This window comes from Neofelis nebulosa, chromosome 8, assembly GCF_028018385.1.
Source record: "Neofelis nebulosa isolate mNeoNeb1 chromosome 8, mNeoNeb1.pri, whole genome shotgun sequence".
Classification (NCBI taxonomy): domain Eukaryota; kingdom Metazoa; phylum Chordata; class Mammalia; order Carnivora; family Felidae; genus Neofelis; species Neofelis nebulosa.
Window position 1 is genome coordinate 108,941,971 of NC_080789.1, and position 27,408 is coordinate 108,969,378.

Consider the following 27,408-nt stretch of genomic DNA (forward strand, 5'->3'; position numbering starts at 1 on the left):
TATAGTTGTGGGTCCATTTTTGGGTTTTCTATTCTGTCCATTGATCTATGTATCTGTTTTTGTGCCAGTACCGTACTGTCTTGATGACTACAGCTTGTAGTTTGAAGTCTGGAATTGTGATGCCTCCATCTTTTCTTTTTCATTTGCTTCCACGCATTTTTTAATTTCTTCTTTAATTTTGTAGTTGACTCATTCATTATTCAGTAGGATGTTCTTTAACCTCCATCTATTTGTGGTCTTTCCAAATCTTTTTCTTGTGTTTGGCCTCAAGTTTCATAGCATTGTGGTTTGATAATATGCATGGTATGATCTCAGTTTTTTTGTACCTGTTGAGGGCTGATTTGTAACCCAGGATGTGATCTGTACTGGAAAATGTTCCATGTGCACTCAAGAACAATGTGTGTTCTGCTTTAGGATGAAATGTTCTGAATGTATCTATTAAGTCCATCCAGTATGTCATTCAAATCCATTGTTTCCTTGTTGATTTTATGCTTTTATGATCTGTCCATTGTTGTAAGTGGAGTGTTAAAGTCCCTTACTGTTATTGTATTACTATCAGTGAGTTTCTTTATATTTGTTATTAATTGTTTTAAATATTTGGGTGCTTCAAGTTGGGGGCATAAATATTTATAATTGTTGGATCTTTTTGACGGATAGACTCCTTAATTATGATGTAATGCCTTTATTCATTTCTTGTTACAGTCTTTGGTTTACAATCTAGTTTGTCTGATATAAGAATGGCTACTCCAGCTTTCTTTTGGCATCCATTAGCATGATAGATGGTTCTCCATCCCCTCACTTTCAATCTGCAGGTGTCTTTAGGTCTAAAATGAGTCTCTTAGGAGCGCCTGGGTGGCTCAGTTGGTTAAGCGGCCGACTTCGGATCAGGTCATGATCTCGCAGTCTGTGAGTTCGAGCCCCCGCGTCAGGCTCTGTGCTGACAGCTCAGAGCCTGAAGCCTGTTTCAGAATCTGTGTTTCCCTCTCTCTGACCCTCCCCTGTTCATGCTCTGTCTTTCCCTGTCTCAAAAATAAATAAAACGTTAAAAAAAATAAATAAAATGAGTCTCATGTAGGGAGCATATGTGGTCTTGTTTTTTTTTCTTTTTAATCCATTCTGATACACTGTGTCTTTTTAGCGGAGTATTTAGTCCATTTACATTCGGAGTGATTATTGATAGATATGAATTTAGTGCTTTTGTGTTATCTGTAAGGTTGATGTTTCTGGTTGTCCTCTGTTCCTTTCTAGTCTTTGTTGCTTTTGGTCCTTCCCCCCCCCCCCCCCCCCCCATTCAAAGAGTCCCCTTTAATAATTCTTGAAGGGCTGGTTTAGTGGTCGCAAGCTCACTTAGTTTTGTTTATCTGGGAAACACTTTACCTTTCCTTCTATTCTGAGTAACAGCCTTGTTGGATAAAATATTCTTAGCTGCATATTTTCCCCATTCAGCATATTGAATATATCATGCCATTCACTCTCTTCCGGCCTGCCAAGTTTCTATGGACAGATCTGTTGGGAATCTGATTTGTCTTCCCTTATAGGTTAAGGACGTTTTTCCCTTGCTGCTTTCAGGATTCTTTCCTTGTCTGTGTGTTTTGTGAATTTGAGTATATGTCTTGATGATGGCCGGCTTTTGTTAAATTTAATGGCAGTTCTCTGTGCTTCTTGGATTTCAATGTCTGTTTTCTTTCCCAGGTTAGGAAGTTTTCAGCTATAATTTGTTCGAATAAACCTTCTGCCCTTTTTTCTCTCTCTTCATCTTTTGGGACTCCTATGATAGGAATATAATTATCCTTTAAGGAGTTGCTGAATTCCTTAAGTCTACACTTGTGATCCAATACCTTTCTTTCCCTTTTTTCAGCTTCATTATTTACCATAATTTTATCTTCTCTATCACTGATTTGTTCTTCTGCTTCATCTATCCTCATTGTCATGGAATCCATTTGGATTTGCATCTTGGTTATAGCATTTTTAATTTGGCCTAGAGTTTAGTTCTTTTATGTCAACAGTAAGGGATTCTCTACTGTTTTCTATGTTTTTATCAAGCCCATCTAGTATCCTTATAATTGTTTTAAATTCTAGTTCAGGCATATTATCTATCTATCTATCTATCTATCTATCTATCTTTTGATTAAATCCCTGGCTGTGACCTCTTGTTCTTTTTCTGGGGTGAATTCCTGTGTCTTTTCATACTGTCTTTCTAAGGTCGAGAAAAAAAGGAAGCTAGATCCTAGATGTGTTTAGGTCTGCTTGTTAGAAGAAGCTAGATTAAAAAAAAAATTAAAAACATAAAAATAAAAATGAAAAAAAATAAAAAATTGCTTTCTCTGGGGCACCTGGATGGCTCAGTCAATTAAGCATATGACTTCAACTCAGGTCATGGTCTTGTGGTTTGTGAGTTCAAGCCCTGCACCAGGTTCTGTGCTAACAGCTCAGAGCCTGGAGCCTGCTTCAGATTCTATGTCTCCCTCTCTCTCTGTCCCTCCCCTGCTTGTATTCTGTCTATCTCTCAAAAATAAATAAACATTAAATTTTTTAAATAATAAATAAATAAAAATTGCTTTCTCTGTATCCCAAGCAGGGGAAGAAAACCAAAGGAAGCTAGATCGTATTTCCCCTAGAGCTATAGCTTTGCAGCACTCTATAATCAGTACACTTGGTGCAGGTGAGGAGTTTGTGCTGGTCTTCTGGGGGTGGGGTCTGCTGTGGTGATTCTCAGGTGGACTTGCCCTAGTGGAGATGCACCTGCAGGGTGTAGGGTGGTGGGGCTTTGTATAAGTGGCTCTGGCCTCCACTTGGTGGTGCTCTTTTGCTCACTGAAGTCTGTCAGTGCTTGTGGCAGGGTGCAAATGGTGTCACTCCATTCCTTCATCCCCAGAGTGGGGACCTCACGCCTGCCATTCTTCAGGAAACCCTCAAAGAAGAGCAAACAACCACCTGTCATGTGTCCCCTTCTTCCACAAGATCCCTGCTTTCTCCCTGCCTGTGTCTGAGCTGTCTGCTTTCCAGGTGGCATAGCACTTGTGTGTTTTACCTCAGGTGCACAGAACTCCAAATTTTAGAGATCTGAGTGGCATGGACATGTGCTGATCCTCTATGGTCGTGTCTTCCTGCACTATGGCCTGGTGCCAGCTTGCCCCAGAAATCAGTTTCATGACCATGCAGCAATTCAGAATTGGTGGTAAAGCACAGCAGAAAGCCAGTGCCAAGGCTTGCTGTTCTCAGCCCGTGTTCCTTTTCTTATGTTAGTGAACGGGGCAGCTCAGTAGCACCCACTATGTCTCTTGCTCCTGGAGAAGCTGTGTCCCTTCTCCTAAATGCGTTCCAAGCAGGGCATCTTCAGCCTATGCTGCCTACTCCTAGGTCTCTGTCCTCCCTCCCCACCAGAGCACTATTAAGCCCAGCATGTGTGACTCTGAAACTTCAGACCCTGTGCTCCATTGTTTATAAAAACTTGTCATATTCAGTCTCTCTCCTCTTCTCTGTCAATATTTTTGGGGAAGAGTTTTTTCTTGTGCAATTCCCTACATGCTCGCTTGCTTGCTTTCTCTCTCTCTCTCTCTCTTCCTCTTCCTTTCTCCATGATCAGGGCTCCCTCACCATCACAACACCCACAGCTCTTCTCCCCACTAAATCAACTCTCCACAGCTCCTACCTTCTAAGTCTAGTTGTGCTTTTTTGTTCTCTCAGTCCTCAGATCAACTTCTTGGGTGTTCAAAATGATTTGATATTTATCTAGCTGTGTTCAATGAATGAGACAAGCCTAGAGTCTCCCACTCCTCCACAATCTTAACTCCCTCCTGAATCCTGGTGCTTCTTTATTTCCTCATTTGGATTTGTGTTACCATGTTGTTACTGTACAGTTTCATTTTATCCAGGAGAACTTCCTTTAGTATTTCTTGTAGGACAAGTCTTTAGTGATGAATGGTCTCAGTTTTTGTTTATTTCAGTGTCTTAATTTCTGCTTCATTTTTGAAGAGAAGTTTTGCTGGATATAGAACTTTTAGTTGACAGCTTTTCTACCCAGCATTTTGAATATGTTATCCCACCATCTTCTGTTCTCATTTTCTGATGAGAAGGAAGGTGTGATCTTATTGAGCACCTGTTGTGTATGTTTGTGTCCCATCAAAATCCATATTTTGAAATGTAACCCCCAGAGTGATAGTATTAGGAGAAGGGGCCTTTCAGAGGTGATTAGTTCATGAAAGCAGAGCTCTCATTAATGGAATTAATGTCCTTATGAAAGTGGCCTGAAAAATCTCGTTTGATTCTTACACCATGTGAAGATACCCAAGAAAGTGGCCTAGAATCTGCTGATATCTTGAACTTTGACTCCACAGCCTCCAGAACTGAATTTTCATGTTTATAAGGTTTGGGGTCATTATTTCTTTAAAAATATTCCTTCTGGCCTTTGTCTCTTGCTGCTCCTTCTGGGACTTACATTATATGTATGTTGGTGTAGTTGATGGTATCCCACAGATTCTGAATTTCTGTTCATTTTTTTTTAGTAGATTTTTTTTTTTTAGAGCAGCTTTAGCTTCACAGAAAAATTGAGCAGAAAGCCCAGACATTTCCCATAGATTCCCTGCCACTGCACACCCATTTTCCTCCATTATCAATCTTCTGCACCGGAATGGTAGATTCATTAAAATAGATGAATCTGCATTGATACATCATTATCACCTAAATCCTTGATTTACCGTAGTGTTGTTTCTTGTTCTTAATTGCTCTGGTCAGAACTTTCAGTGATGTGTTGAAGAGAAGTGGTTAATATGGGCATCCTTGCCTTGTTCCTGATCTTAGAGGAAAAATTTTCTGTCTTTCACAATTGAGTGGTGTTTGGTGAGGGTTTGTCATATGTGGCTTTTATATGTTATATTTTCTTCTATTCATATTTATTTTTATCACAAAAGGATGTTGAATTTTGTGAAATACTTACTCTGCATCAATTCAGATGATCACATGTTTTTGGATTTGTTGATGTGGCATATTACATTGATTGATTTTCATATGTTGACCCATTCTTGCATTCTAGGAATAAATTTCATTTGGTAATGATGTATAGTCTTTTCAATATGCTGCTGAATTGTTTCCTAATATTTTGTTGGTGATTTTTGCATAAATGTTAATAAGGGATTTTGGTCTTTTCTTGCAGTGACTGTCTGGCGTTAGTATCAGGGTTATGCTGGTCTTCTAAAACGAGTTGAGGAGTGTTTTCTCAAATGCAGTTTTTAGGAAATGTTTGGGAAAGATTGGTATTAGATCCTTTTAAATGTTTGGTAGAATTAATTACTGAAGCCATAAGCACTATGATTTTTCTTTGTCCAGATATTAAGATTACTGACTCAATCTAACTCATTATGGGCATATTCAGATTTTCTATATTGTCACGATTTAGTTTTGGTAGGTTTGTTTTTCTCCGAATTTGTCCATTTCATCTAGGTTATTCCATTTTTTGTTCATAGTGATCTCTTAAAATACTTTAAAAGTTTTTGTAGAATTGATATTAAATTCTACTTTAATGTTTGATTTTAGTAATTTGAGGCCCTTTTTTCTTAGTCCATTTAGCCAATTAAAGACTTGTCAATTTTGTTAATCTTTTAAAAAAACCAACTTTTAGTTTCATTGATTTTCTCCATTATTATTCTCTATTTACTTTATCTCTGCTCTAATGTTTGTTATTTCACTTTTTTCTGTTAGCTTTTGGTTAGTTTGTTCTTTTGTTTCCTTAAATTATAAGTTAGGTTGTTGACTTGAGTTCTTTTTGGTTTTTCAATGATTGGGCCATACTTCCTATTTCTTTGTATGCCTTGTGTATGCCTTGTTGAACGCTGGCATTTGAATTTAATAATGTGGTAACTCTGGAAATCAGATTCTTCTCCAGGATTTTCTGTTTATTATTATTATTTTATTTGTTATTTTTATTTATTATTATTTTTGTTTATTGCTTTTGTTTTTTTTATTATGGTAGTTATCTCTGTGCCAAGGGTCAGAGTAAAGTATAAACTTAATATCTCCTCTGGTAATTTTGCACCTTTCCCTTTGTGTTTATGGTCACTTTTTAATTTTCTCTGTTTATACCATTGTTTTGGGGTGTCCTAGTCTTTAGCATTTGACTCCTAAAAGGGGAAAAGCAAAAAATGAAGGGAGAGGAAATCAGGGATCTAGTTCTTTAAATTCCTCTTGGAAGTCATTTGAGCCTGAAGGAGAGGGGCTTGAAACACTGGAGAGACATAAAATTACCATGGCTGCCTGCCTCTTTGTTTGCACATCTGTGATCAGAAACATCAATAATCAGAGCACAGATCTCAATATTTGGAAGACAGAGTCCTTTACGCCCATCCCAGTTTTGACACACCATGCACAAGCTGCTGGCCACATGGCTAGGGGTGGGGGATGAGTTGTTGCTACTGTGCAAAGAGATGAAATTGACTGAAATTAACCATTGTTTATCCCTAGTCTTCCCCTAGAAGTTGCGAACCTTCAACGAAGTCTAGAGTTCAAAAATATTAATATCAGACAGAATCTGCCAGCGCAATTATTGTCTACATGGGGAGACAGATTCCTGGTGCTTCCTACTCCTCTATATTCCTAGAATCCTCCCTAGCTCATTTCTTTTTGACACTGAATATTCTATTGTCTGGGTTAACCATAGTTTATTTATCTATTTACCTACTGAAAGACATCTTTGTTGCTTCCAATTTTGACAATTACGAATAAAGCTGCTATGAACATATCAGGGTTTAGTATACATATGTTTTCAACTCCTTTGAGTAAATACCAAGCACCGTGATTGCTGAGTCCTATGTAAAGAGTAAGTTTAGTTTTGTAAGAAACCACCATACTGTCTTCCAAAGTGGCTGTACCATTTTGCTTTCTCACTAGCTGTGAATGAGAGTTGCTGTTCTCTGTGTTCTCACCAGCATTTGATGTTAGCATTTAAAATTGTTGGCCATTCTGATAGGTATGTAGAGGTATCTCATTATTTTAATTTGCAATTTCTATTGACATATGCTGAGCACTGCTTCATATGCTTATTTGCCATCTGTGTATCTTCTTTGGTGAGATGTCTATTCAGGTTTCTCACCCATTTATTTTTTATTTTTTATTTTTTTTTCAATATATGAAATTTATTGTCAAATTGGTTTCCATACAACACCCAGTGCTCATCACAAACGGTGCCCTCCTCAATACCCATCACCCACCCTCCCCTCCCTCCCACCCCCCATCAACCCTCAGTTTGTTCTCAGTTTTTTAGAGTCTCTTATGTTTTGGCTCTCTCCCACTCTAACCTCCTTTTTTTTTTTCCTACCCCTTCCCCATGGGTTTCTGTTAAGTTTCTCAGGATCCACATACGAGTGAAAACATATGGTATCTGTCTTTCTCTGTATGGCTTATTTCACTTAGCATCACACTCTCCAGTTCCATCCATCTTGCTACAAAGGACCATATTTCATTCTTTCTCAATGCCACGTAGTACTCCATTGTGTATATAAACCACAATTTCTTTATCCATTCATTAGTTGATGGACATTTAGGCTCTTTCCATAATTTGGCTATTGTTGAGAGTGCTGCTATAAACATTGGGGTACAAGTGCCCCTAGGCATCAGTACTCCTGTATCCCTTGAGTAAATTCCTAACAGTGCTATTGCTGGGTCATAGGGTAGGTCAATTTTTAATTTTCTGAGGAACCTCCACACTGTTTTCAAGAGTGGCTACACCAATTTCGATTTCCACCAACAGTGCAAGAGGGTTCCCATTTCTCCACATCCTCTCCAGCATCTATAGTCTCCTGATTTGTTCATTTTGGCCACTCTGACTGGTGTGAGGTGATATCTGAGTGTGGTTTTGATTTGTATTTCCCTGATAAGGAGCGACGTTGAGCATCTTTTCATGTGCCTGTTGGCCATCTGGATGTATTCTTTAGAGAAGTGTCTATTCATGTTTTCTGCCCATTTATTCACTGGGTTATTTGTTTTTTGGGTGTGGAGTTTGGTGAGCTCTTTATAGATTTTGGATACTAGGCCTTTGTCCCATATGTCATTTGCAAATATCTTTTCCCATTCTGTTGGTTGCCTTTTAGTATTGTTGGTTGTTTCCTTTGCTGTGCAGGAGCTTTTTATCTTCATAAGGTCCCAGTAATTCATTTTTGCTTTTAATTCCCTTGCCTTTGGGGATGTGACGAGTAAGAGATTGCTATGGCTGAGGTCAGAGAGGTCTTTTCCTGCTTTCTCCTCTAGGGTTTTGATGGTTTCCTGTCTCACATTCAGGTCCTTTATCCATTTTGAGTTTATTTTTGTGAATGGTGTGAGAATGTGGTCTAGTTTCAACATGTTGCTATCCAGTTCTCCCAGCATTTGTTAAAGAGACTGTCTTTTTTCCATTGGATATTCTTTCCTGCTTTGTCAAAGATGAGTTGACTATACGTTTGTGGGTCTAGTTCTGGGGTTTCTATTCTATTCCATTGGTCTATGTGTCTGATTTTGTGCCAATACCATGCTGTCTTGATGATTACAGCTTTGTAGTAGAGGCTAAAGTCTGGGATTGTGATGCCTCCCGCTTTGGTCTTCTTCTTCAAAATTACTTTGGCTATTCGGGGTCTTTTGTGGTTCCATATGAATTTTAGGATTGCTTGTTCTAGTTTCAAGAAGAATGCTGGTGCAATTTTGATTGGGATTGCATTGAATGTGTAGATAGCTTTGAGTAGTATTGACATTTTGACAATATTTATTCTTCCAATCCATGAGCAGGGAATGTCTTTCCATTTCTTTATATCTTCTTCAATTACCTTCATAAGCTTTCTATAGTTTTCAGCATACAGATCTTTTACATCTTTGGTTAGATTTATTCCTAGGGATTTTATGCTTCTTGGTGCAATTGTGAATGGGATCAGTTTCTTTATTTGTCTTTCTGTTGCTTCATTATTAGTGTATAAGAATGCAACTGATCTGTACATTGATTTTGTATCCTGCAACTTTTCTGAATTCATGTATCAGTTCTAGCAGACTTTTGGTGGAGTCTATCGGATTTTCCATGTATAGTATCATGTCATCTGCAAAAAGTGAAAGCTTGACTTCATCTTTGCCAATTTTGATGCCTTTGATTTCCTTTTGTTGTCTGATTGCTGATGCTAGAACTTCCAACACTGTGTTAAACAACAGCGGTGAGAGTGGGCATCCCTGTCATGTTCCTGATCTCAGGGAAAAAGCTCTCAGTTTTTCCCCATTGAGGATGATGTTAGTTGTGGGCTTTTCATAAATGGCTTTTATGATCTTTATGTATGTTCCTTCTATTCCGCCTTTCTCGAGGGTTTTTATTAAGAAAGGGTGCTGAGTTTTGTCAAATGCCTTCTCTGCATCGATTGACAGGATCATATCGTTCTTATCTTTTCTTTTATTAATGTGATGTATCACGTTGATTGATTTGCGAATGTTGAGCCAGACCTGCATCCCAGGAATGAATCCCACTTGATCATGGTGAATAATTCTTTTTATATGCTGTTGAATTCGATTTGCTAGTATCTTATTGAGAATTTTTGCATCCATATTCATCAGGGATATTGGCCTGTAGTTCTCTTTTTTTACTGGGTCTCTGTCTGGTTTAGGAATCAAAGTAATACTGGCTTCATAGAATGAGTCTGGAAGTTTTCCATCCCTTTCTATTTCTTGGAACAGCTTGAGAAGGATAGGTATTATCTCTGCTTTAAACGTCTGGTAGAATTCCCCAGGGAAGCCATCTGGTCCTGGACTCTTATTTGTTGGGAGATTTTTGATAACTGATTCAATATCTTCGCTGGTTATGGGTCTGTTCAAGCTTTCTATTTCCTCCTGATCGAATTTTGGAAGAGTGTGGGTGTTTAGGAATTTGTCCATTTCTTCAAGGTTGTCCAATTTGTTGGCATATAATTTTTCATAGTATTCCCTGATAATTGTTTGTATCTCTGAGGGATTGGTTGTAATAATTCCATTTTCATTCATGATTTTATCTATTTGGGTCATCTCCCTTTTCTTTTTGAGAAGCCTGGCTAGAGGTTTATCAATTTTGTTTATTTTTTCAAAAAACCAACTCTTGGTTTCATTGATCTGCTCTACATTTTTTTAGATTCTATCTTGTTTATTTCTGCTCTGATCTTTATTATTTCTCTTCTTCTGCTGGGTTTAGGCTGCCTTTGCTGTTCTGCTTCTATTTCCTTTAGGTGTGCTGTTACATTTTATATTTGGGATTTTTCTTGTTTCTTGAGATAGGCCTGGATTGCAATGTATTTTCCTCTCAGGACTGCCTTTGCTGCATCCCAAAGTGTTTGGATTGTTGTATTTTCATTTTCATTTGTTTCCATATATATTTTAATTTCTTCTCCAATTGCCTGGTTGACCCACTCATTCTTTAGTAGGGTGTTCTTTAACCTCCATGCTTTTGGAGGTTTTCCAGACTTTTTCCTGTGGTTGATGTCAAGCCTCATAGCATTGTGGTCTGAAAGTATGCATGGTATAATTTCAATTCTTGTATACTTATGAGGGGCTGTTTTGTGACCCAGTATATGATCTATCTTGGAGAATGTTCCATGTGCACTCGAGAAGAAAGTATATTCTGTTGCTTTGGGATGCAGAGTTCTAAATATATCTGTCAAGTCCATCTGATCCAATGTATCGTTCAAGGCCCTTGTTTCTTTATTGGCCATGTGTCTAGATGATCTATCCATTTCTGTAAGTGGAGTGTTAAAGTCCCCTGCAATTACCACATTCTTATCAATAAGGTTGCTTATGTTTATGAGTAATTGTTTTATATATTTGGGGGCTCCGGTATTCGGTGCACAGACATTTATAATTGTTAGCTCTTCCTGATGGTTAGACCCTGTAATTATTATATAATGCCCTTCTTCATCTCTTGTTACAGCCTTTTTTTTTTTTTTTAATTTTTTTTTTTTCAACATTTTTTATTTATTTTTGGGACAGAGAGAGACAGAGCATGAACGGGGGAGGGGCAGAGAGAGAGGGAGACACAGAATCGGAAACAGGCTCCAGGCTCCGAGCCATCAGCCCAGAGCCTGACGCGGGGCTCGAACTCACGGACCGCGAGATCGTGACCTGGCTGAAGTCGGACGCTTAACCGACTGCGCCACCCAGGCGCCCCTCTTGTTACAGCCTTTAATTTAAAGTCTAGTTTGTCTTATGTAAGTATGGCTACTCCAGCTTTCTTTTGGCTTCCAGTAGCATGATAAATAGTTCTCCATCCCCTCACTCTCAATCTGAAGGTCCTCATGTCTAAAATGAGTCTCTTGTAGACAGCAAATTGATGGGTCTTGTTTTTTTATCCATTCTGATACCCTATGTCTTTTGTTTGGTGCATTTAGTCCATTTACATTCAGTGATATTATAGAAAGATGTGGGTTTAGAGTCATTGTGATGTCTGTATGTTTTATGCTTGTAGAGATGTCTCTGGTACTTTGTCTCACAGGATCCCCCTTAGGATCTCTTGTAGGGCTGGTTTAGTGGTGATGAATTCCTTCAGTTTTTGTTTGTTTGGGAAAACCTTTATCTCTCCTTCTATTCTAAATGACAGATTTGCTGGGTAGAGGATTCTCGGCTGCATATTTTTTTCTGTTCATCACATTGAAGATTTCCTGCCATTCCTTTTTGGCCTGCCAAGTTTCAGAAGACAGATTCCTCACTAGTCTTATCGGTCTCCCTTTAGATGTTAGAGGACGTTTATCCCTAGCTGCTTTCAGAATTTTCTCTTTATCCTTGCATTTTGCCAGTTTCACTATGATATGTCGTGCAAAAGATCGATTCAAGTCACGTCTGAAGGGAGTTCTTTGTGCCTCTTGGATTTCAATGCCTTTTTCCTTCCCCAGTTCAGGGAAGTTCTCAGCTATTATTTCTTCAAGTACACCTTCAGCACCTTTCCCTCTCTCTTCCTCCTCTGGAATACCAATAATGCGTATATTATTTCTTTTTAGTTCATCACTTAGTTCTCTAATTTTCCCCTCATACTCCTGGATTTTTTTATCTCTTTTTCTCTCAGCTTCCTCTTTTTCCATAATTTTATCTTCTAGTTCACCTGTTCTCTCCTCTGCCTCTTCAATCCAAGCCGTGGTCATTTCCACTTTATTTTGCATCTCGTTTATAGCATTTTTCAGCTCCTCCTAACTATTCCTTAGTCCCTTGATCTCTGTAGCAATAGATTCTCTGCTGTCCTCTATACTGTTTTCAAGCCCAGCGATTAATTTTATGACTATTACTCTAAATTCACTTTCTGTTATATTATTTAAATCCTTTTTGATCAGTTCATTAGCTGTTATTTCCTGGAGATTCTTTTGAGGGGAATTCTTCCGTTTGGTCATTTTGGATAGTGCCTGGAGTGGTGGGGACCTGCAGGGCACTTCCCCTGTGCTCTGGTGTATAACTGGAGTTGGTGGGCGGGGCTACAGTCAGACCTGATGTCTGCCCCCAGCCCACCGCTGGGGCCACAGTCAGACTGGCGTGTGCCTTCTCTTCCCCTCTCCTAGGGGCAGGATTCACTGTGGGGTGGCGTGGCCAGTCTGGGCTACTTGCACACTGCCAGGCTTGTTGTGCTGGGGATCTGGTGTATTAGCTGGGGTGGGTAGGCAAGGCGCACGGGGGCAGGAGGGGCAGGCTTAGCTCGCTTCTCCTTCGGTGATCCACTTCAGAAGGGGCCCTGTGGCAGCGGGAGGGAGTCAGACCCGCTGGAGGGGTGGCTCTGCAGAAGCACAGCCTTGGGTGTTTTCGAGGAGCAAGCAAGTTCCCTGGCAGGAACTGGTTCTCTATGGGATTTTGGCTGGGGGATGGGCGAGGGAGATGGCGCTGGCAAGCGTCTTTGTTCCCCGCCAAGCTGAGCTCTGTCGTCCAGGGCTCAACAACTCTCCCTCCCGTTTTCCTCCAGCCCTCCCGCTCTCCGAGCAGAGCTGTTAACTTATGACCTCCCAGATGCTAAGTTCTGCTTGCTGTGGGAACACACTCCGTCTGGCCCCTCCACTTTTGCAAGCCAGACTCGGGGGCTCTGCTTGGTCGTGGGCCGCCCCTCCATCCCGGCTCCCTCCCGCCAGTACGTGTAGTGCGCACTGCCTCTCCGCCCTTCCTACCCTCTTCTGTGGGCCTCTCGTCTGTGCTTGGCTCTGCAGACTTGTTCTGCTAGTCTTCTGGCAGTTTTCTGGGTTATTTAGGCAGGTGTAGGTGGAATCTAAGTGATCAGCAGGACGCATGGTGAACCCAGCGTCCTCCTACACCGCCATCTTCCTTCTAATCTCTCACACTTTTTTAATCAGGTTTTGTGTGTGTGTGTGTGTGTGTGTCTGTGTGTATGTCTTATTGTTGAGTTTAAGAGTGTTTTGTATATTTTGGATAACAGTTCTTTATCAGATATGCTTTTTGCAAATATTTTCTCTCAGTTTATGGCTTACCTTCTTATGCTCTTAACATATCTTTCACAGAACAGAACTTTAAAAAATTATTTAGATTAATTCTCCATTTTTTATCATTACAGTTAGCTAAAAAATTGCCAGGCAGCCCACAAAACAGGATTTGCTTTAAGATCAACCTACAGAGTCAGTTGGAGACTGATGGCATTGGGACCTGCTGGGCTGGGCCATAGTAGTGTTTAGCTAAGTGTCAAGAGCATTAAGAAGAAAGTCTGGGTTCGAGGCACCAGGCCTGCAGCACAGCTGTGGAACCTCCATGATGTGACTGCACAGCTCTATCCTCAGACATTTGTTGGGTGATCACCACTGAGGGGGAACCTAGCTATAAGTGGGGTCCCTGGGGCCAGATACGTGGGCACAGTGCATGGGGGCAACAGGAGTTGAGGTGTGGGAGGTCAGGAGGGTACCTGCTGACATGGCCACAGTGGTCCCAGACACCATACCCATGGTGACGCCATTGCCTCTAAGTGGAGGGATGGGATCGGGGTAAATCGCCACCAGCATGCAGTTGGGCTGCACAATTGTGGTGTGGTGGATGATTTGAGGGGGCACTGCCTACTGGGGCTGTGTGTGCATAGGGGCTCTCTTGGGGGTAGGCATTTTGGTAGGGGAAGAGGAGTATGGTGGCACTGCCCCATTGGTGGGGGGACAGAATACTGTGTAAGGTGTGACAGGATTGTAACCTTTTTGGAAGGTAGGATTTGCTCCAGGGTACATGTTGGTGGAATAGGCAGGACCTATGGCTGCATAGCCCACAGGGAAACCAGCTGAATAACCAATTTCTTTGGCATTTGCAGAGGGGAACCCCAACAAAACCAGGGCTATAAACAGGATTCATGATTTCAAGAAGGCATTGTGGCAGTGAAAGCCTGGGCCAAAGTGCCCAGCTCATGCCAGCCAGGGGCGGTCTCCGCAGTTGGGTTCAGCAAGGATGCAGGGGCTGAGCCTCGAGGCTGGGTCTCTGATGCCACCACTGCCCTGGCAGGTACTTCCAATTGTTCTGCTTCACCCAGCCCACCTCTCCACAACATGTGCTACCCGCAGACGTTCCAGAAAATTTTAATTTTAATGAAGTCCAGTATATCACTTCTTTTTTTATTGTTTGTACTTTGCAGTTGTATCTAAAAAGTAATCACCAAACACAAGGTCTAGGTTTTCTCCTATATTATATTTAGGAGGTCTGTTATATATTTTGAATTCGTTTTCTTAAGAGATATAAAGTCTGTGTATGGTTTCATTTGTTTTCATATGGATATGCAGGTGTTAAGCAGCACCATTGAGTGAAAAGACTATCTTTGTTCCATCATATTGCCTTTGCTTCTTTGTCAAAGAGCAGTAATATTGTTTATGTTGGTGTATTCCTGGGATCTCTGTTTCATTCCATTGATCTATTTTCTGTTCTTATGCAATATTACATTGTTTTGATTATTGATATTTTATTAGTTTCAGAATTAGGTCTTTGATTTTATTTTTTCCCTCAATGTTATGTTGGCTATTCTGGGTCTTTGCCTTTCCAAATAGACTTTGGAATCACTTTTTCAGTATCCATAAGATAACTTGCTGGGATCTTGACTGGAATTGCATTGAGTCTATAGATCAAGTTGGGAAGAACTGGCATCTTGACAATATTGAGTCCTCCTATCCATGAACATGGTATATCTTTCCACTTATATAATTCTTCTGATTTCTGTCATCAAAATTTATAGTTTTTCTCATATAGATCTTGTATGTATTTGTTTAGATTTATGCCTAAGTATTTCATTTTCATGGGTGCTAATGTAAACAATATTGTGCTTTTAACTTTAAATTTCCCCTTTTCATTGCTTTTTCAGTGAAGCTGCAAGCAGGTCAGATAATAAAAATGCTTTGGTATGGAACTTTTTGAGGAGCTCCTTCTCCTCAAGGAGAGGGTCTCCTCAGACCCAAAAAGTCTGCCCCTTCTTCTCATTGCTAGGCTTCTGGTTTCCGCAGTTTCCATGCTTGCAGGTTTTCTTGTTTCCAAGTCTACTACAGAGCTGAGAAGAAGGAAATGGGAATAGGCCAAGTTGAAAAGTCTCAAATCCTATTCTTCTTAGGTTCTGCAGTGTTTGTTGAATAAATATGCCTAAGATTTTTGTATACTTTTGGTTAATTTTCAGAGTTCTGAAAAAAACAATTTTCACTTTTTTTTGCCAGCATTTTAATTGCTTTTATGGAGGAGTAGATTTATAGAGACCCTCACTCCACCATTCCAATTGTATTCACCTTCATATAGCTTTTCATAATATTTTGTACACCTTAAGGAATTTTTCTTATTCTTCTTTGAATTATGATTTTATGGATACTTGTCTTCCACTAGAATTTAGGTTTATTGAGGATAGTAACTTTATCTAGCATGTACAATGCCTTGCACATAGAAGGTTTTCAGTAAATATGGATTGAGCAAATATCCCTGTATTTTTTAGATGTATCAGGACTCTTAGCTTTGCTATGGTCAGATAAAGCAAAATGTCTCCAAATGGCAAGGTGATCTAACTTCCTTTGTGTTCAGAGTTGCCTCCATAATTCCCTGGGGACAGCATAGGTTCAGCCCTAGTTCCACTCTGTCTTTAGGTTAGGGATTATTACCCAATGATTAAATTAATTCATTCAACTCATATATAGTGTTCACCTGTTATGTGCCAGGTATTGTGCTGGTGCTGTAGATAAGAGAATAAGACTGATAAGAGTAAAGACTCCTCCATGGTGCTTACGGTTTAGAGAAGAGACAGACCAAAACAAAATGAAATCCAAAAACATTAAGTACAAATTGTAGTAAGTATTGGTGTTGAGATAGCTGACATGAATATTTACTACATTTACAACAACTTGCATGTTATGTTTTCTTGCAATGTCTTCTTTGCATGTTGGCAGACATCTATCCTTTTGTAAAATAATACTCAGTGTGTTTTTCATATTCGTTTTCTTCCTAGGTTTCTTTTGAACAACAGAAATTCATTTATATATGTACAGAATATTTTAGCCTTACATTTACTTATATAACATATGGAGAATTCAGTGCTTAGTTCCCATCTCCTCTTAGCTAGCATCATCTAACACTGAGATGGTCCTTTCCTTTTTTGTTCTCCTAGATACCTTTGGGGAAGACCTGGGTCAGATATGAGCATTAGGAAACTGCTAAATTTCTGGGGAATGAGAAAAGAAATTAAATAAAGGTACAGAGAAATTAGTGGCCATTAGAGTCCAATTAAGGTATTGGCTTGGCTTAAAAATAGGAGAGGAGAGAATGCACTATTGCATATTGGTTTTATCTAGCTGGGTCCCACAGTAGAGGTCAGTAGGTGTGAGTGGCCAGTCAGGGGAAGGGAAACTTCTGTGATGCAGTCAGACTGGATTTTAAGTTTTAAGAGGAGTTCTTAAAAATAAATAACAAGTTTATTTTTCATTTTTAATTAATGCCTACCATCGAGTGTAAATTTAGCCTGAAAAGCTGGGGTGGAGGGAGTGAAGGCTAGAAGAGGACAAAGTGATGAGTGTTCATGTGTATCTAGGTAGCTAGGGCACAAGGGCATGGGAAATGTCCTTGGTGACCTCACTGATCAAGCTGTTACTTTTCTCTTTGGCCAGTGTTTGTCCAGCATGATGCTGCTCAACTCTACCTCACAGTCTGGAACCTAATTAAGGACCAAATCACAGATGTGGACTTGGTAAGATGTTAGAACTAAAGAACTCAGAAGTTTAAGATGCTGCTCATTTAGCTCATTCAGCTATCATCAATATAATGTATAGAGAGGATTAAAAGAGAAAATCCACATAAATACTTATCACAATTCCGTAATATTATTACTGTTATTATTTTGTACCTTTTTGAAGAGCAAAGAGAATCAGTGGCTGCCATTTGTGGAGCTTCTGTCTGGTGGATATAATTTCTGGAAATTCACCTCACCTGTTTTGTTTATGGCTTTGTACCCTTCTTTCCTTTCACTTCCTCTCTCTTGCAGGTAGAGAGGCTGCAGGCCCTTTATACAATCCGGATGAAGGAGTCCTTGGTTTGCCTTGAATGTACAACGGAAAGGAGCAGAAATAGTAGCATGCTGACCCTCCCCCTTCCTCTTTTTGATATGGACTCAAAGCCCCTGAAAACCCTGGTGAGGAATTCCTCTTGGTGAATTTGCTGTTCCCATAAACCCAGTGCTGCCAGTGTGCTCTTGCTTCTTTAATCCACCTTTGGCTTTTAAAAAATAATTTCTATTTCCTTTGCACAATTCTAAGTTCTCCTTTGATTTGGTGAAAACCTTTCTTTCCTTTTACTTCCTTTCCTCATGCTGCTACCTTAACAAATGCTCCCTCCTGTTTTTCCTTCAAGTCAGTAGGTACTTTTGGAAATCCTGCCACATGCATCACAGTGGGCCAGATGGTAAGGGGAACAAGGAGAGAATCAGAAGGAAAGCTTAAATCCTCATCTGTAGGGTGATATGTTATACTGTATATGGTAAATACCAACTCTGCTTTTTCTTTGTTCTCCTGGGACAGGAGGATGCCCTTCGCTGTTTCTTCCAACCCAGGGAGTTATCAGGCAAAAGCAAATGCTTCTGTGAGAACTGTGGGAAGAAGACTTGTGGGAAGCAGGTACTTGCTCCCTAAAACCAGAAGCTTCCCTACTCTGAGGTTGTCCTTGGTGGATTTCCTAATGGAGGCCTTGAGGGTACCTTGTGATGGTTGAGGGAGGGAATCCATATCAGGCTAGCAGCCCGGGATCTGGGGCTTCTGATTATCAGAGGCCCATCACTGAGAGGAGCAGAGCCTTTTAAAAGATAAGAGGAGAATATCCAAGGGAAGCATGCAGAGTTCCCCCCCCAGGGTTAGACTAGCTCTCTAGAGCAGCCTCTGTAGTTTCCCTGAGCTCTGGTTCCTGTGAGAGAGCTCAACAGATTCAGCAAATGGGGGCCCTTAATTCTGTATTATATCATTCTTACCTCTCTTTTTGGGAAGAATATATGATCAGCTCTGGTATTTCTCTGAATCTACCCATTTCAAGGGCCTTAGGACTTCATCTCCACAGTAATTTTGGTTTTTCAGGTTTTGAAGCTGACCCATTTGCCCCAGACCTTGACAATCCACCTCTTACGGTTCTCCATCAGGAATTCGCAGACAGAAAAAATCTGCCACTCACTTTATTTCCCCCAGAGTTTGGATTTAAGTCAGGTCCTTCTGATTGAGGAAGACCTCTGCAGTGCTGAGGAACAGGTGAGAAGCTCCTCAGTTCCCTTCCATTCTCCTTCTCTTCAGACCCCTTGTCTGCTTGATTTTGCTTCTCCTCCCCTAAGGTGCTTGAAGTCACCCACTCAACAGAGATGGCACTTTTGGGCATCTCATCTGTCATTGTATCATCTCAGAAATCATGGCCTCTGCTGGCCGTGCGTGGGGTACACAAAGGGAGGGAAACTCATCGGCAGCTACTTGGTATGATTCATAGAAACATACTCATACATTCAAGAAATATTCTTTTTAAAACAGTATTTTAATGATTCCTGAATAACAATGATAGGTTGTTACTACCATACTACTATCAACAACATTTGCTGCTTATGGTTGCTTTTCTTTTAAGAATCCAGAGACTTTATTTCTAAATATTGAGCTTTGGTTTATGTACTCCACAGCACTGAGAGAGGGAAAGAACCCATAACTCTCTTTCCACTTAAATATGGTATGTTATACATATACATAGGTAAACACAACATCTTGGGTTCTAAATATAATATCAACCTAACTTTCTTCCTGAAACAGTTTATGCCTACTTTGAGGATAGTAACAAGAGAGCCAGTTCATTTAGGTCAAATTTAATCAAAGTGAAGTTGAATTCAGTTGTCCTGAGCTGGTAACTTATTGGGAAATTCTGAGGAAAAGATATGACATAAATACCTTTTCTTAGGTTTGAAATGCTACATTTAGTAAATGATATATATATATAATTATATATATATATATATATATATAGTCCATAAAGAATATATCCTTTATATATCCTTTTATGGACTGTTTTGTTCATGCTTTGTTTGCTATTCATGTTCTAGAACCCTGGTATTTTAAAAATTGAGGCCTGATAATATAGTAGCTCCTATATAACATGGTTTCTTTGCCTATTTAGTGTATATACATTTTGTAAGATTATTATTTTCTGTCCTTTGAATTTTCCTTATTTCTGTTTGTGTACTATGAAGTATATCTTAATGAAATAATATATTAAAATTTTATTCCACTTAACAAGACATTGTTATAGAAAATCTTGAATATGTAGCAAAGTAATGGGGAATTATACAATGAATCCCCATGTCTTTCAAGCAGCTTAAAATTTATCAAGATTCATGCCCAATCTTGCTTTACCAACATCCTCATCCTCTTCTTTCTCCAACCCTCTACTGGATTATTTTGAAGCACGTCCCAGACACCATGCCATTTCATTTAAAGTATTTCATTATGCCATTCTAAAGAAGAAAAGAAAAATATTGGATCACGAATGTAGACTTAGGAAACTCAGTGACTCCATAAAATGTAATACCATAGGAATCCCAGAAGAAGAGAAGGAAAAAGGGCAGAAGGTGTAAGGAGCTAGCCACGGAGATAGAAAAGAATGCTGGGCTAGGTGTAAGCAGCTCCAGCTTCCACTGGGGGCACTGTGTTGCTCACTGAAGTCTGTCAGCGCTGATAGGCAGGGCGAAAATGGTGTCACCCTGCTCTCTCCTCCCTGGAGCAGGAAGTTCATGCTTGCCACTGTCCAGGAATCCCTCACAGAAGAGCGAACAGTCTCCCCTCTTGTGTCCCTGGCTTCTGTCAAATTGCTGTCTTCACCCCGTGTCTGAGCTGTCTACCTGCCAGGCAGCATAGTTCTGTTTTATTTCAGGCATGTGGCTGGGTTTCAAAACTCCAAATTTTAGGGACCCGGTGTGGTACAGATATGGCACTGATCCTATGGAGGAGGGTCTCACCACACTGCAGCTTGTGCTGGTTTGTTTCAGAAAAGCAGTCACAGAATCATGCAAAGGCTTGGAATTTATGGTAAAGTGCAGCAAAAAGCTGGCACCAAGGTTTGCTGCCCTCAGCCAGGTGTCTCTGTCACTATGTTAATGAATGGAGCAGCACATTTGGGCCCACCAACTTTTTGTCCCCAGAGATGCCATGCCACCTCTCCCAAATGCACTCCAAGAAGGGGAACTGCTTCTCCCAGTGACCCAGGAGATTCTCAAACCATGCTTTCTGCTCCTGGGCCTCTGGCTTCTTCCCTATAGGAGCACTACTATGCCCACCACGTGGAGCCTAGCAGTGGTGCAGACTTCTAAAACTTCAGACTTTGAGCTCCACTCTTTGTAAAAACCTGCAATAATCAGCCACTCTAGTTTTCTAGTCAGTGGTTTTAGTGAAGATGTTTCCCTTGTGCAAACCCTTGTGAACTGCTTTCTGTTTCTCTCTCTGATCGCTACAAGATCAAGGCTCTCTCCCCTCCATACCACCCGCAGTTGTTTTATCCCTGGAATCACATCTCTGCAGCTCCTACCTTTCATGATGTGGCTTCTTTTTTCCCTCTGGTTCTGCAGGTCATTCTCTCAGCATTCAGATTGACTTATTGGGTGTGTTGGAATGATTTGGTATTTATCTAGCTGTTTTTGAGGGCTGAGGCAAGTATAGGGACCCCCTACTGCTCCGCCACCTTAACTCAAGTGTATCCATTCATCTATTGATGGACACTTGGGCTGCTTCCATATCTTGGCTATTGTAAATAATGCTACAATAAACATAGGGTTCATGTATTCCTTTTAATTAGTGTTTTTGCATTTTTTTGGTAAATACTGAGTACTATGATTACTAGATCATAGGGTAGTTCCATTTTTTACTTTTTTGGGGGAAACTCCATACTGTTTTCCATAGTGGCTGCACCAGTTTTCACTCCCACCAATAGCATATCTCATAATTTCCTATTGTCACTAATGCCCAGTCAATATTTAGGTTTCTGTGACCTATACATTGGTTTGTTTGAACCTAGATCCCAACAAAGGCTACACTTGCATTTGCCTAAGTTTCCATCCTTCCTTCCTCTTCTCTTTCCCTCCTTCCCTCTACTTCTTCCTGCCTTTTTTTCTTTTAGGTTAAGTTTCTTTTTGTTTTTTTTATAATTTTTTTTAATGTTTATTTTTGAGAAAGAGAGTGCTAACAGAGGAGGGTCAGAGAGAGAGGGAGACACAGAATCCAAAGAAGGCTCAGAGTTCCTAGCTGTCAGCCCAGAGCCTGACATGGGGCTCGAACTCATTAACTGCAAGATCATGACCTGAGCCTAAGTTAGACACTTAACCAACTGAACCACCCAGGTGCCCCTAGGTTGTTTCTTTTAAATTTCTTTCCCCTCTTTTTCTTGTCCTTGCGTTTCATTTGGTTGAAGGTTTTCAAAAATAAATATCCAGAATTTGCTGGTTGGTGTTATTTAACATGTTCCTTTATCCTTTGTATTTCTTATAAACAATTAGAGCTAGGTATTGCTCTGCATTTTTAAAGTCTAGTGTAAATTCCCAAATGAAAATAGAGAATAATTTGAGTTCTCCCTTTTGGGTGACTTAGCTTCATTTGGACTCCCCTCACCCCTGTCTCCCATATTGATAGTTTTTCAAAGTCTCAGATTAGGGATATTATTTGACTGTGTTAATATAAAAGAATAAGGTATTTCTGACTAATGTTGAGATCCTTCTCACAATCAATCCAAACTCCATCTCTCCCACCACTATTCCCATTTCTTTAAAAAAATTTTTTTTAATTTTTTTTTTTGTTTTTTTGAGAGAGAGAGAGAGCGCACTTGAGTGGGGGAGGGGCAGAGAGAGAAGGAGACACAGAATCCAAAGCAGGCTCCAGGCTCTGAGCTTTCAGTGCAGAGCCCAACGTGGGGCCCAAACTCATGAGCCGTGAGATCATGACCTGATCTGAAGTCGGCTGCTTAACCGACTGAACTACCCAGGTACCCCTACCACTATTCTCTTTTCACAGAAAATTCTCTCTTATCTTCAGTTTCTAAGATTTGAGAGAGTAGAATGACTTACTGCCAAATCTAAGGGATGCTTTTTGGTCCTTCCCTTACTTGATCTTTTTGTAATATTCTTTTATTGATCCTACTCTCCTTCAGAATCTACCATAAGCTTTCCTCATACAGCTTCTTTCTTTATTGGTGGATCCTTTCGTGCCCATGATTTTATTAGCATATAGTTTTCCATTATTTCTCCTATCCATTTTTCAAATTTCATCTCATTAATTCTCATGATTTTGGTAATCACCTCAAACTTAAGACTTCCAAATTTGTATCTCCTGTCCACGTCTTACACTTGAGCTCCAAACCAGTGTATTCACCTCTACTGAATGTTGTCACATAGTCCCCAAATTCATTATCTTTTTTCCCAAACAGCTCTGTTCCATATTTAACTTTATAGTACCAATATTTTCTTAATTTCCAAGCCAGAGATGCCTCCTACTTGCCCCTTCCCCAATACCCCAATATCCAGTCCTTGGTTATTTATGCCTAATTTTGTGCAAATATGCCCCCTCAGTCTCACCTTTAGTCTCACTTTCTTAGTGTAGCATAGGGATTAAGAGCTTAGGCTTTGAGGCCAGACAGGTCTGGGTTGGAATTCTGCCTTTTCTAGTTATAAGCTCTGACCTTTGGGTAAATTACTTTACCTCCCTGAGCTTAGATTCCACCTTTGTGAAATAGGATTTATATCACCACCCAGCTTAACATGATTTTTATGAATATTAAATGAAATAACTCATGTAAAGACATAGCTAAGTGCATAGCAAATGCCAAAGGTTAGCTAATAATTATTATGTTGAGAATGATTATTATCATTTTGGTGACTACTACTGATAGTCACTGTCTAGACTATAGCCATTTTTCTTGCATTGTAGTGGTGCCCAAACTGATCTCGTTGGCCTCTGCCTCACTTGAACTCTCATTCCATTTTTCAAACCACATTATTTCAGTATTTTTCTCAAACACATCTGATGATGCTTTTTCTCTGCTTAAACTTATGATGGGTCCCAATAATTCTAATTCTTATTATAAAAAAAAAATCACTAAATTTTACACCTGAAACTAATATTACCCTGTATGTTAACTAGCTGGAATTTAAATAAAAACTTGAAAAAAATTAGATAAAGTTCTAGTTCCTGCCTTGATTTTTGTAGCCTCATCTCTTGTGACTTCCCAGAAACCTCTCTGACTTCCATTTCCTCAGCATGCTCTGTTCTGTTACACTGCAAAGCCTTTGCAATTTCTGGGTCCATTGAGTATACCTCCTTCCCATAACTTGTCTCCTAATCTTATTCATTCAAGAATCAATTCAAGATCAATTCAAGAATGTCTTCTTTGGGGAGCTTTTCTTAGCTGATTGTTCCTTTTTCTCTTTTGGGGCAAAAGTTGAGTCTTCCCAAATTTACCTGTAAATATACCTAGTATAAAATATGGCATTTTAATTCTGGCTAAACTAATCACGAGATTCTTGAGTTCAAAGACTATTTTCTAGTCCCCTTGAAGTACCAGTGCCTGGCACAGAGTAGGCAGTAAAATATATTATGAAATAATGTTTCTTTATTCTATGGTTAGAAAAAAAGGGATGATAGGTGAATAATTTTGTGCTTTATGTCCCTCCAGCTTGGAAGACAGTATGAGCTCTTTGCTGTGGTTGCCCATGTTGGGGCAGCTGACTTTGGTCATTACTGTGCCTATATCCAGAATTCTGTGGATGGAAAATGGTTCTGCTTCAACGACTCCAATGTTTGTTGGGTGAGGAACATTGTCCAAAATGTTGTCCTGGATTAGCCACTTCTAATAAATTATGAACCCAGGACTAGATGGGTCCTTAAGGTCAGGACACATTGTGAGCCTGTTTTCTCTGTGTGTGCAGCCCTTAAACAAGTCCTTTTCTTTAAAAAAACATTTTTTAAATTCAGGTATAGTTAACACAATGTTAGTTTCAGGTGTATAGTATAGTGATTCAATGAGTTTATACATTATACTGTGCTAACCACAAGTATAGCTACCTACCATCTGTCACCATAAAACACTATCAGAGTATCACTGACTATATTCCTTATGCTGTGCCTTTTATTCCTGTGACTTATTCATTACATAACTGGAAGCTTGTATCTCCCATTCCTCTTCACCCATTTTTCCCATCCCCCACCCACTCCCTCTACCAACCATAAGTTCGTCCTCTGTATTTATAGGTCTGATCCTGCTTAAAGTCCTTTCCTGCATCAAGTCCCCATCTGGTGTATAGCCCTATAAGAATCCACTTAGCTCATTGTCTAGGTTTTTGGTGTTCTAGGCTCAGTGCCCTGCAGCTTCATGCTTGTGGAAAACTTATAGAGAGCCAGAAGAGTTAGATATATGTAAGTTAGAACCAAGCATAACCAAAAATAGAAGGACCAGTGTACTAAAAGAGGCTTCATATACATGGCATCCTATCACTGGATGATTCAGGTCTTGGGAGGTACCAGGGAGGGGTTTGTCTGGATAAGTGACAGAGGGTAAATTGTAGCACCCTATACTCTGGATGCTTAACATATGTGAGCTGGATACTTCACTTCATCTGTTTATGTACTTCCAGGTATCCTGGGAAGACATCCAGTGTACTTATGGAAATCATAACTACCGCTGGTAAGAGAAGTGTTTGAGTGATGGAAACCCAGTGAGTTTACACAGGTTTCTTAGTGCTGTATGAAACTCTCATGAATTCAGCTGCCGCTTATATTTGGGTAACTCCCCAGTGACATTTAAGCCTCATCTCTGAATACCCATATTACCATACCATGCTTTTTTCACAATTTAGATTCCAACAATACTAAACTATAAGTAGCTCCCCAAACATCATATCCTCCATGGTTTTACACATGCAGTTCCTGATCTGTCCTTCCCTCTCCTAATTTATTATTAAGACAAACTCCCACCATGCTTTAATGTCTCTGCTCATGGCTTTTCCTACTCTATAAAGCCTTCACTGATTGACCCCAGCAGATTTGTAGGGACTTCTCATATGCTTGCTCTGCACTTTAAGCATACCTCATTTATAGAAACGACCTCCCTGTTTTGTAATTGTTTGCATATATAACTTTTTTTTTACATTAGACCATGAACTTTTTGTGAGCAAGGATCATTCTTTTTTCTTTGTCCGGTACAGTGGCTTGCATTTAGTAAATAGTGATAAATCTATTAAAAAAAAATCAACAACTACAGAGGGGAAGCTAGAGAGAAAAAAAAGAGCTGGATGAAGTTAAAGCAGAGACTTTGTAAGTTTTTTCAGATGAGTTTCTGGGTTGCAGTGACATTGTACACCAAAGGTGATATTTGAAATTATTTCAGCTAAGTAGGACTGATCACTTGAAAAATAATGAATTAGGTGAAATTTGTATTTTAAATTCTCTTACAATCTTCTACTTTTTATCTTTTCTTCTGAACATCCCTCTTAGATACGCACTCTTTGTCACTTTCTGGTCGTCAGTGATTGTCCCATTATTTATATCAGGGTTTGACAAACTTTCTCTGTAAAGGGCCAAAATGTAAATATTTTAGGCTTTGTGGGCCACACAGTCTCTGTTGGAACCACTCAACTCTGCCCTTGTAGCACAAAAGCAGCCACAGATGGCACATGAATGAATGAGTGTGGCTGTGTTCCAGTTAAATTTATTTAAAAAAACAAGGCTATATTTGGCTTGTGGACAGGTAGTTTGTCAACCCATGATACAGATGTTAACTAATAGGAGCTTAATGGCTATTTTCTCAGGTTACCCATTTTCTTCTCCTCTGAGGTAATGGATAAATGAAGACTTTATCCAATAACTAGAAACTTTTCTGATGCTTGTCCTATCATGAGTTAAAAACATATCACTTAACTATGAATGTTCCATTTCTGTTATGTTGCATTTTTTTTTCTTTCTAGGCGGGAAACTGCATATCTTCTGGTTTACATGAAGATTGAATCCTAATGGATGTACCCTAAACTGTCAGAGACTGACAAAGTTTCATTTTCCTTTTCTATCCCTGGATCTGCTGACTCTCTCAAGAGATTTTGCAGTGAGAAGAAGGATCATTTTCAAATTGTATAGTTAAATTTTATTTATAATCGGGGTTGATTATCAAAATATTTACCAGTAACTCTGCATGGGTCTTGATCAGTCAGAATAGACACTTCCACTGGCTAGAGCCAGGACCTGAGTGCTTCCTGCTGTGGAAGGCATGAATCCTTTAGTTAGGAGAGTAGAGGGGTTGAAGTGTTCACAGGGGAGGGGAAACCAGGCCAACAATTGTAATGGGAGGCATTCAGGTGGCAAGGGGCAGTGGTAGGGAAGTATTTCAGTATTTTACAGCTAGTTTGACTGTACTGGTATGTACTGGCAGAATATTATTTTTGTTTATAATTTAAAACAATTTTAGAACCCATACTACTTTAATAAAAGTGAAGTGTTTTGTAATTGTTATTCATTTATTTGACAAATATGTATTGATCACCTACTCTCTGAAAGGTAGTGTGCTAGACACCATAATGAATAAAGTTCTTTTTTCTCCAAAGGAGTTTTCAGTTTAATGGGGGGGGGGGTAATTAAAATGCATAAGATACTGAGGGCTTGTGCTACAGGAGTTCAAAGTAAAGTGCAATATTTCTATTTTAGGACCGTGTGATAAGCCATAAGCCTGGAAAGGAGGTTAGGATGGAGGACAGTCCATTTACAGGGATAAATATACACAATGGTATGGCTGAAAAAGGTGAGGCTCAAGGTTCAAAACCACAAACCTGGTTTTCCTCTACCAAGGAAGCAGTGATGATTGATAAGGATGGATGGTCAGTGGGGCTCAAAATGTAGAAGGTCTTGAACTACTAAGAACTACTGGCTCTAATTTAACAGGTAATGAGGAATTGTTGAAGGGGTTCAGAAAGGAAAGGAACATTTAGTGGCGTTTTGATAC

At 39.7% G+C, this 27,408-nt stretch overlaps 1 protein-coding gene and 1 pseudogene across 1 annotated transcript in view; one reads left to right on the forward strand and one right to left on the reverse strand.

Moving 5' to 3' along the window:
• The window catches only part of USP18 (ubiquitin specific peptidase 18), a gene marked incomplete at its 5' end in the record, with an annotated part of 50,901 nt that extends 23,986 nt beyond the window's left edge, over positions 1 to 26,915 (forward strand). The window contains 7 exons of the mRNA XM_058744295.1: positions 17,040 to 17,119; positions 17,414 to 17,560; positions 17,946 to 18,041; positions 18,492 to 18,659; positions 24,097 to 24,228; positions 25,055 to 25,104; positions 26,384 to 26,915. Coding sequence (XP_058600278.1) covers positions 17,040 to 17,119; positions 17,414 to 17,560; positions 17,946 to 18,041; positions 18,492 to 18,659; positions 24,097 to 24,228; positions 25,055 to 25,104; positions 26,384 to 26,429 — 719 coding nt within the window. The remainder of the gene's footprint in view (positions 1 to 17,039; positions 17,120 to 17,413; positions 17,561 to 17,945; positions 18,042 to 18,491; positions 18,660 to 24,096; positions 24,229 to 25,054; positions 25,105 to 26,383) is intronic.
• LOC131483721 (myelin-associated neurite-outgrowth inhibitor-like) lies at positions 13,752 to 14,271 on the reverse strand (annotated as a pseudogene).
• Positions 26,916 to 27,408: the final 493 nt, after the last annotated feature.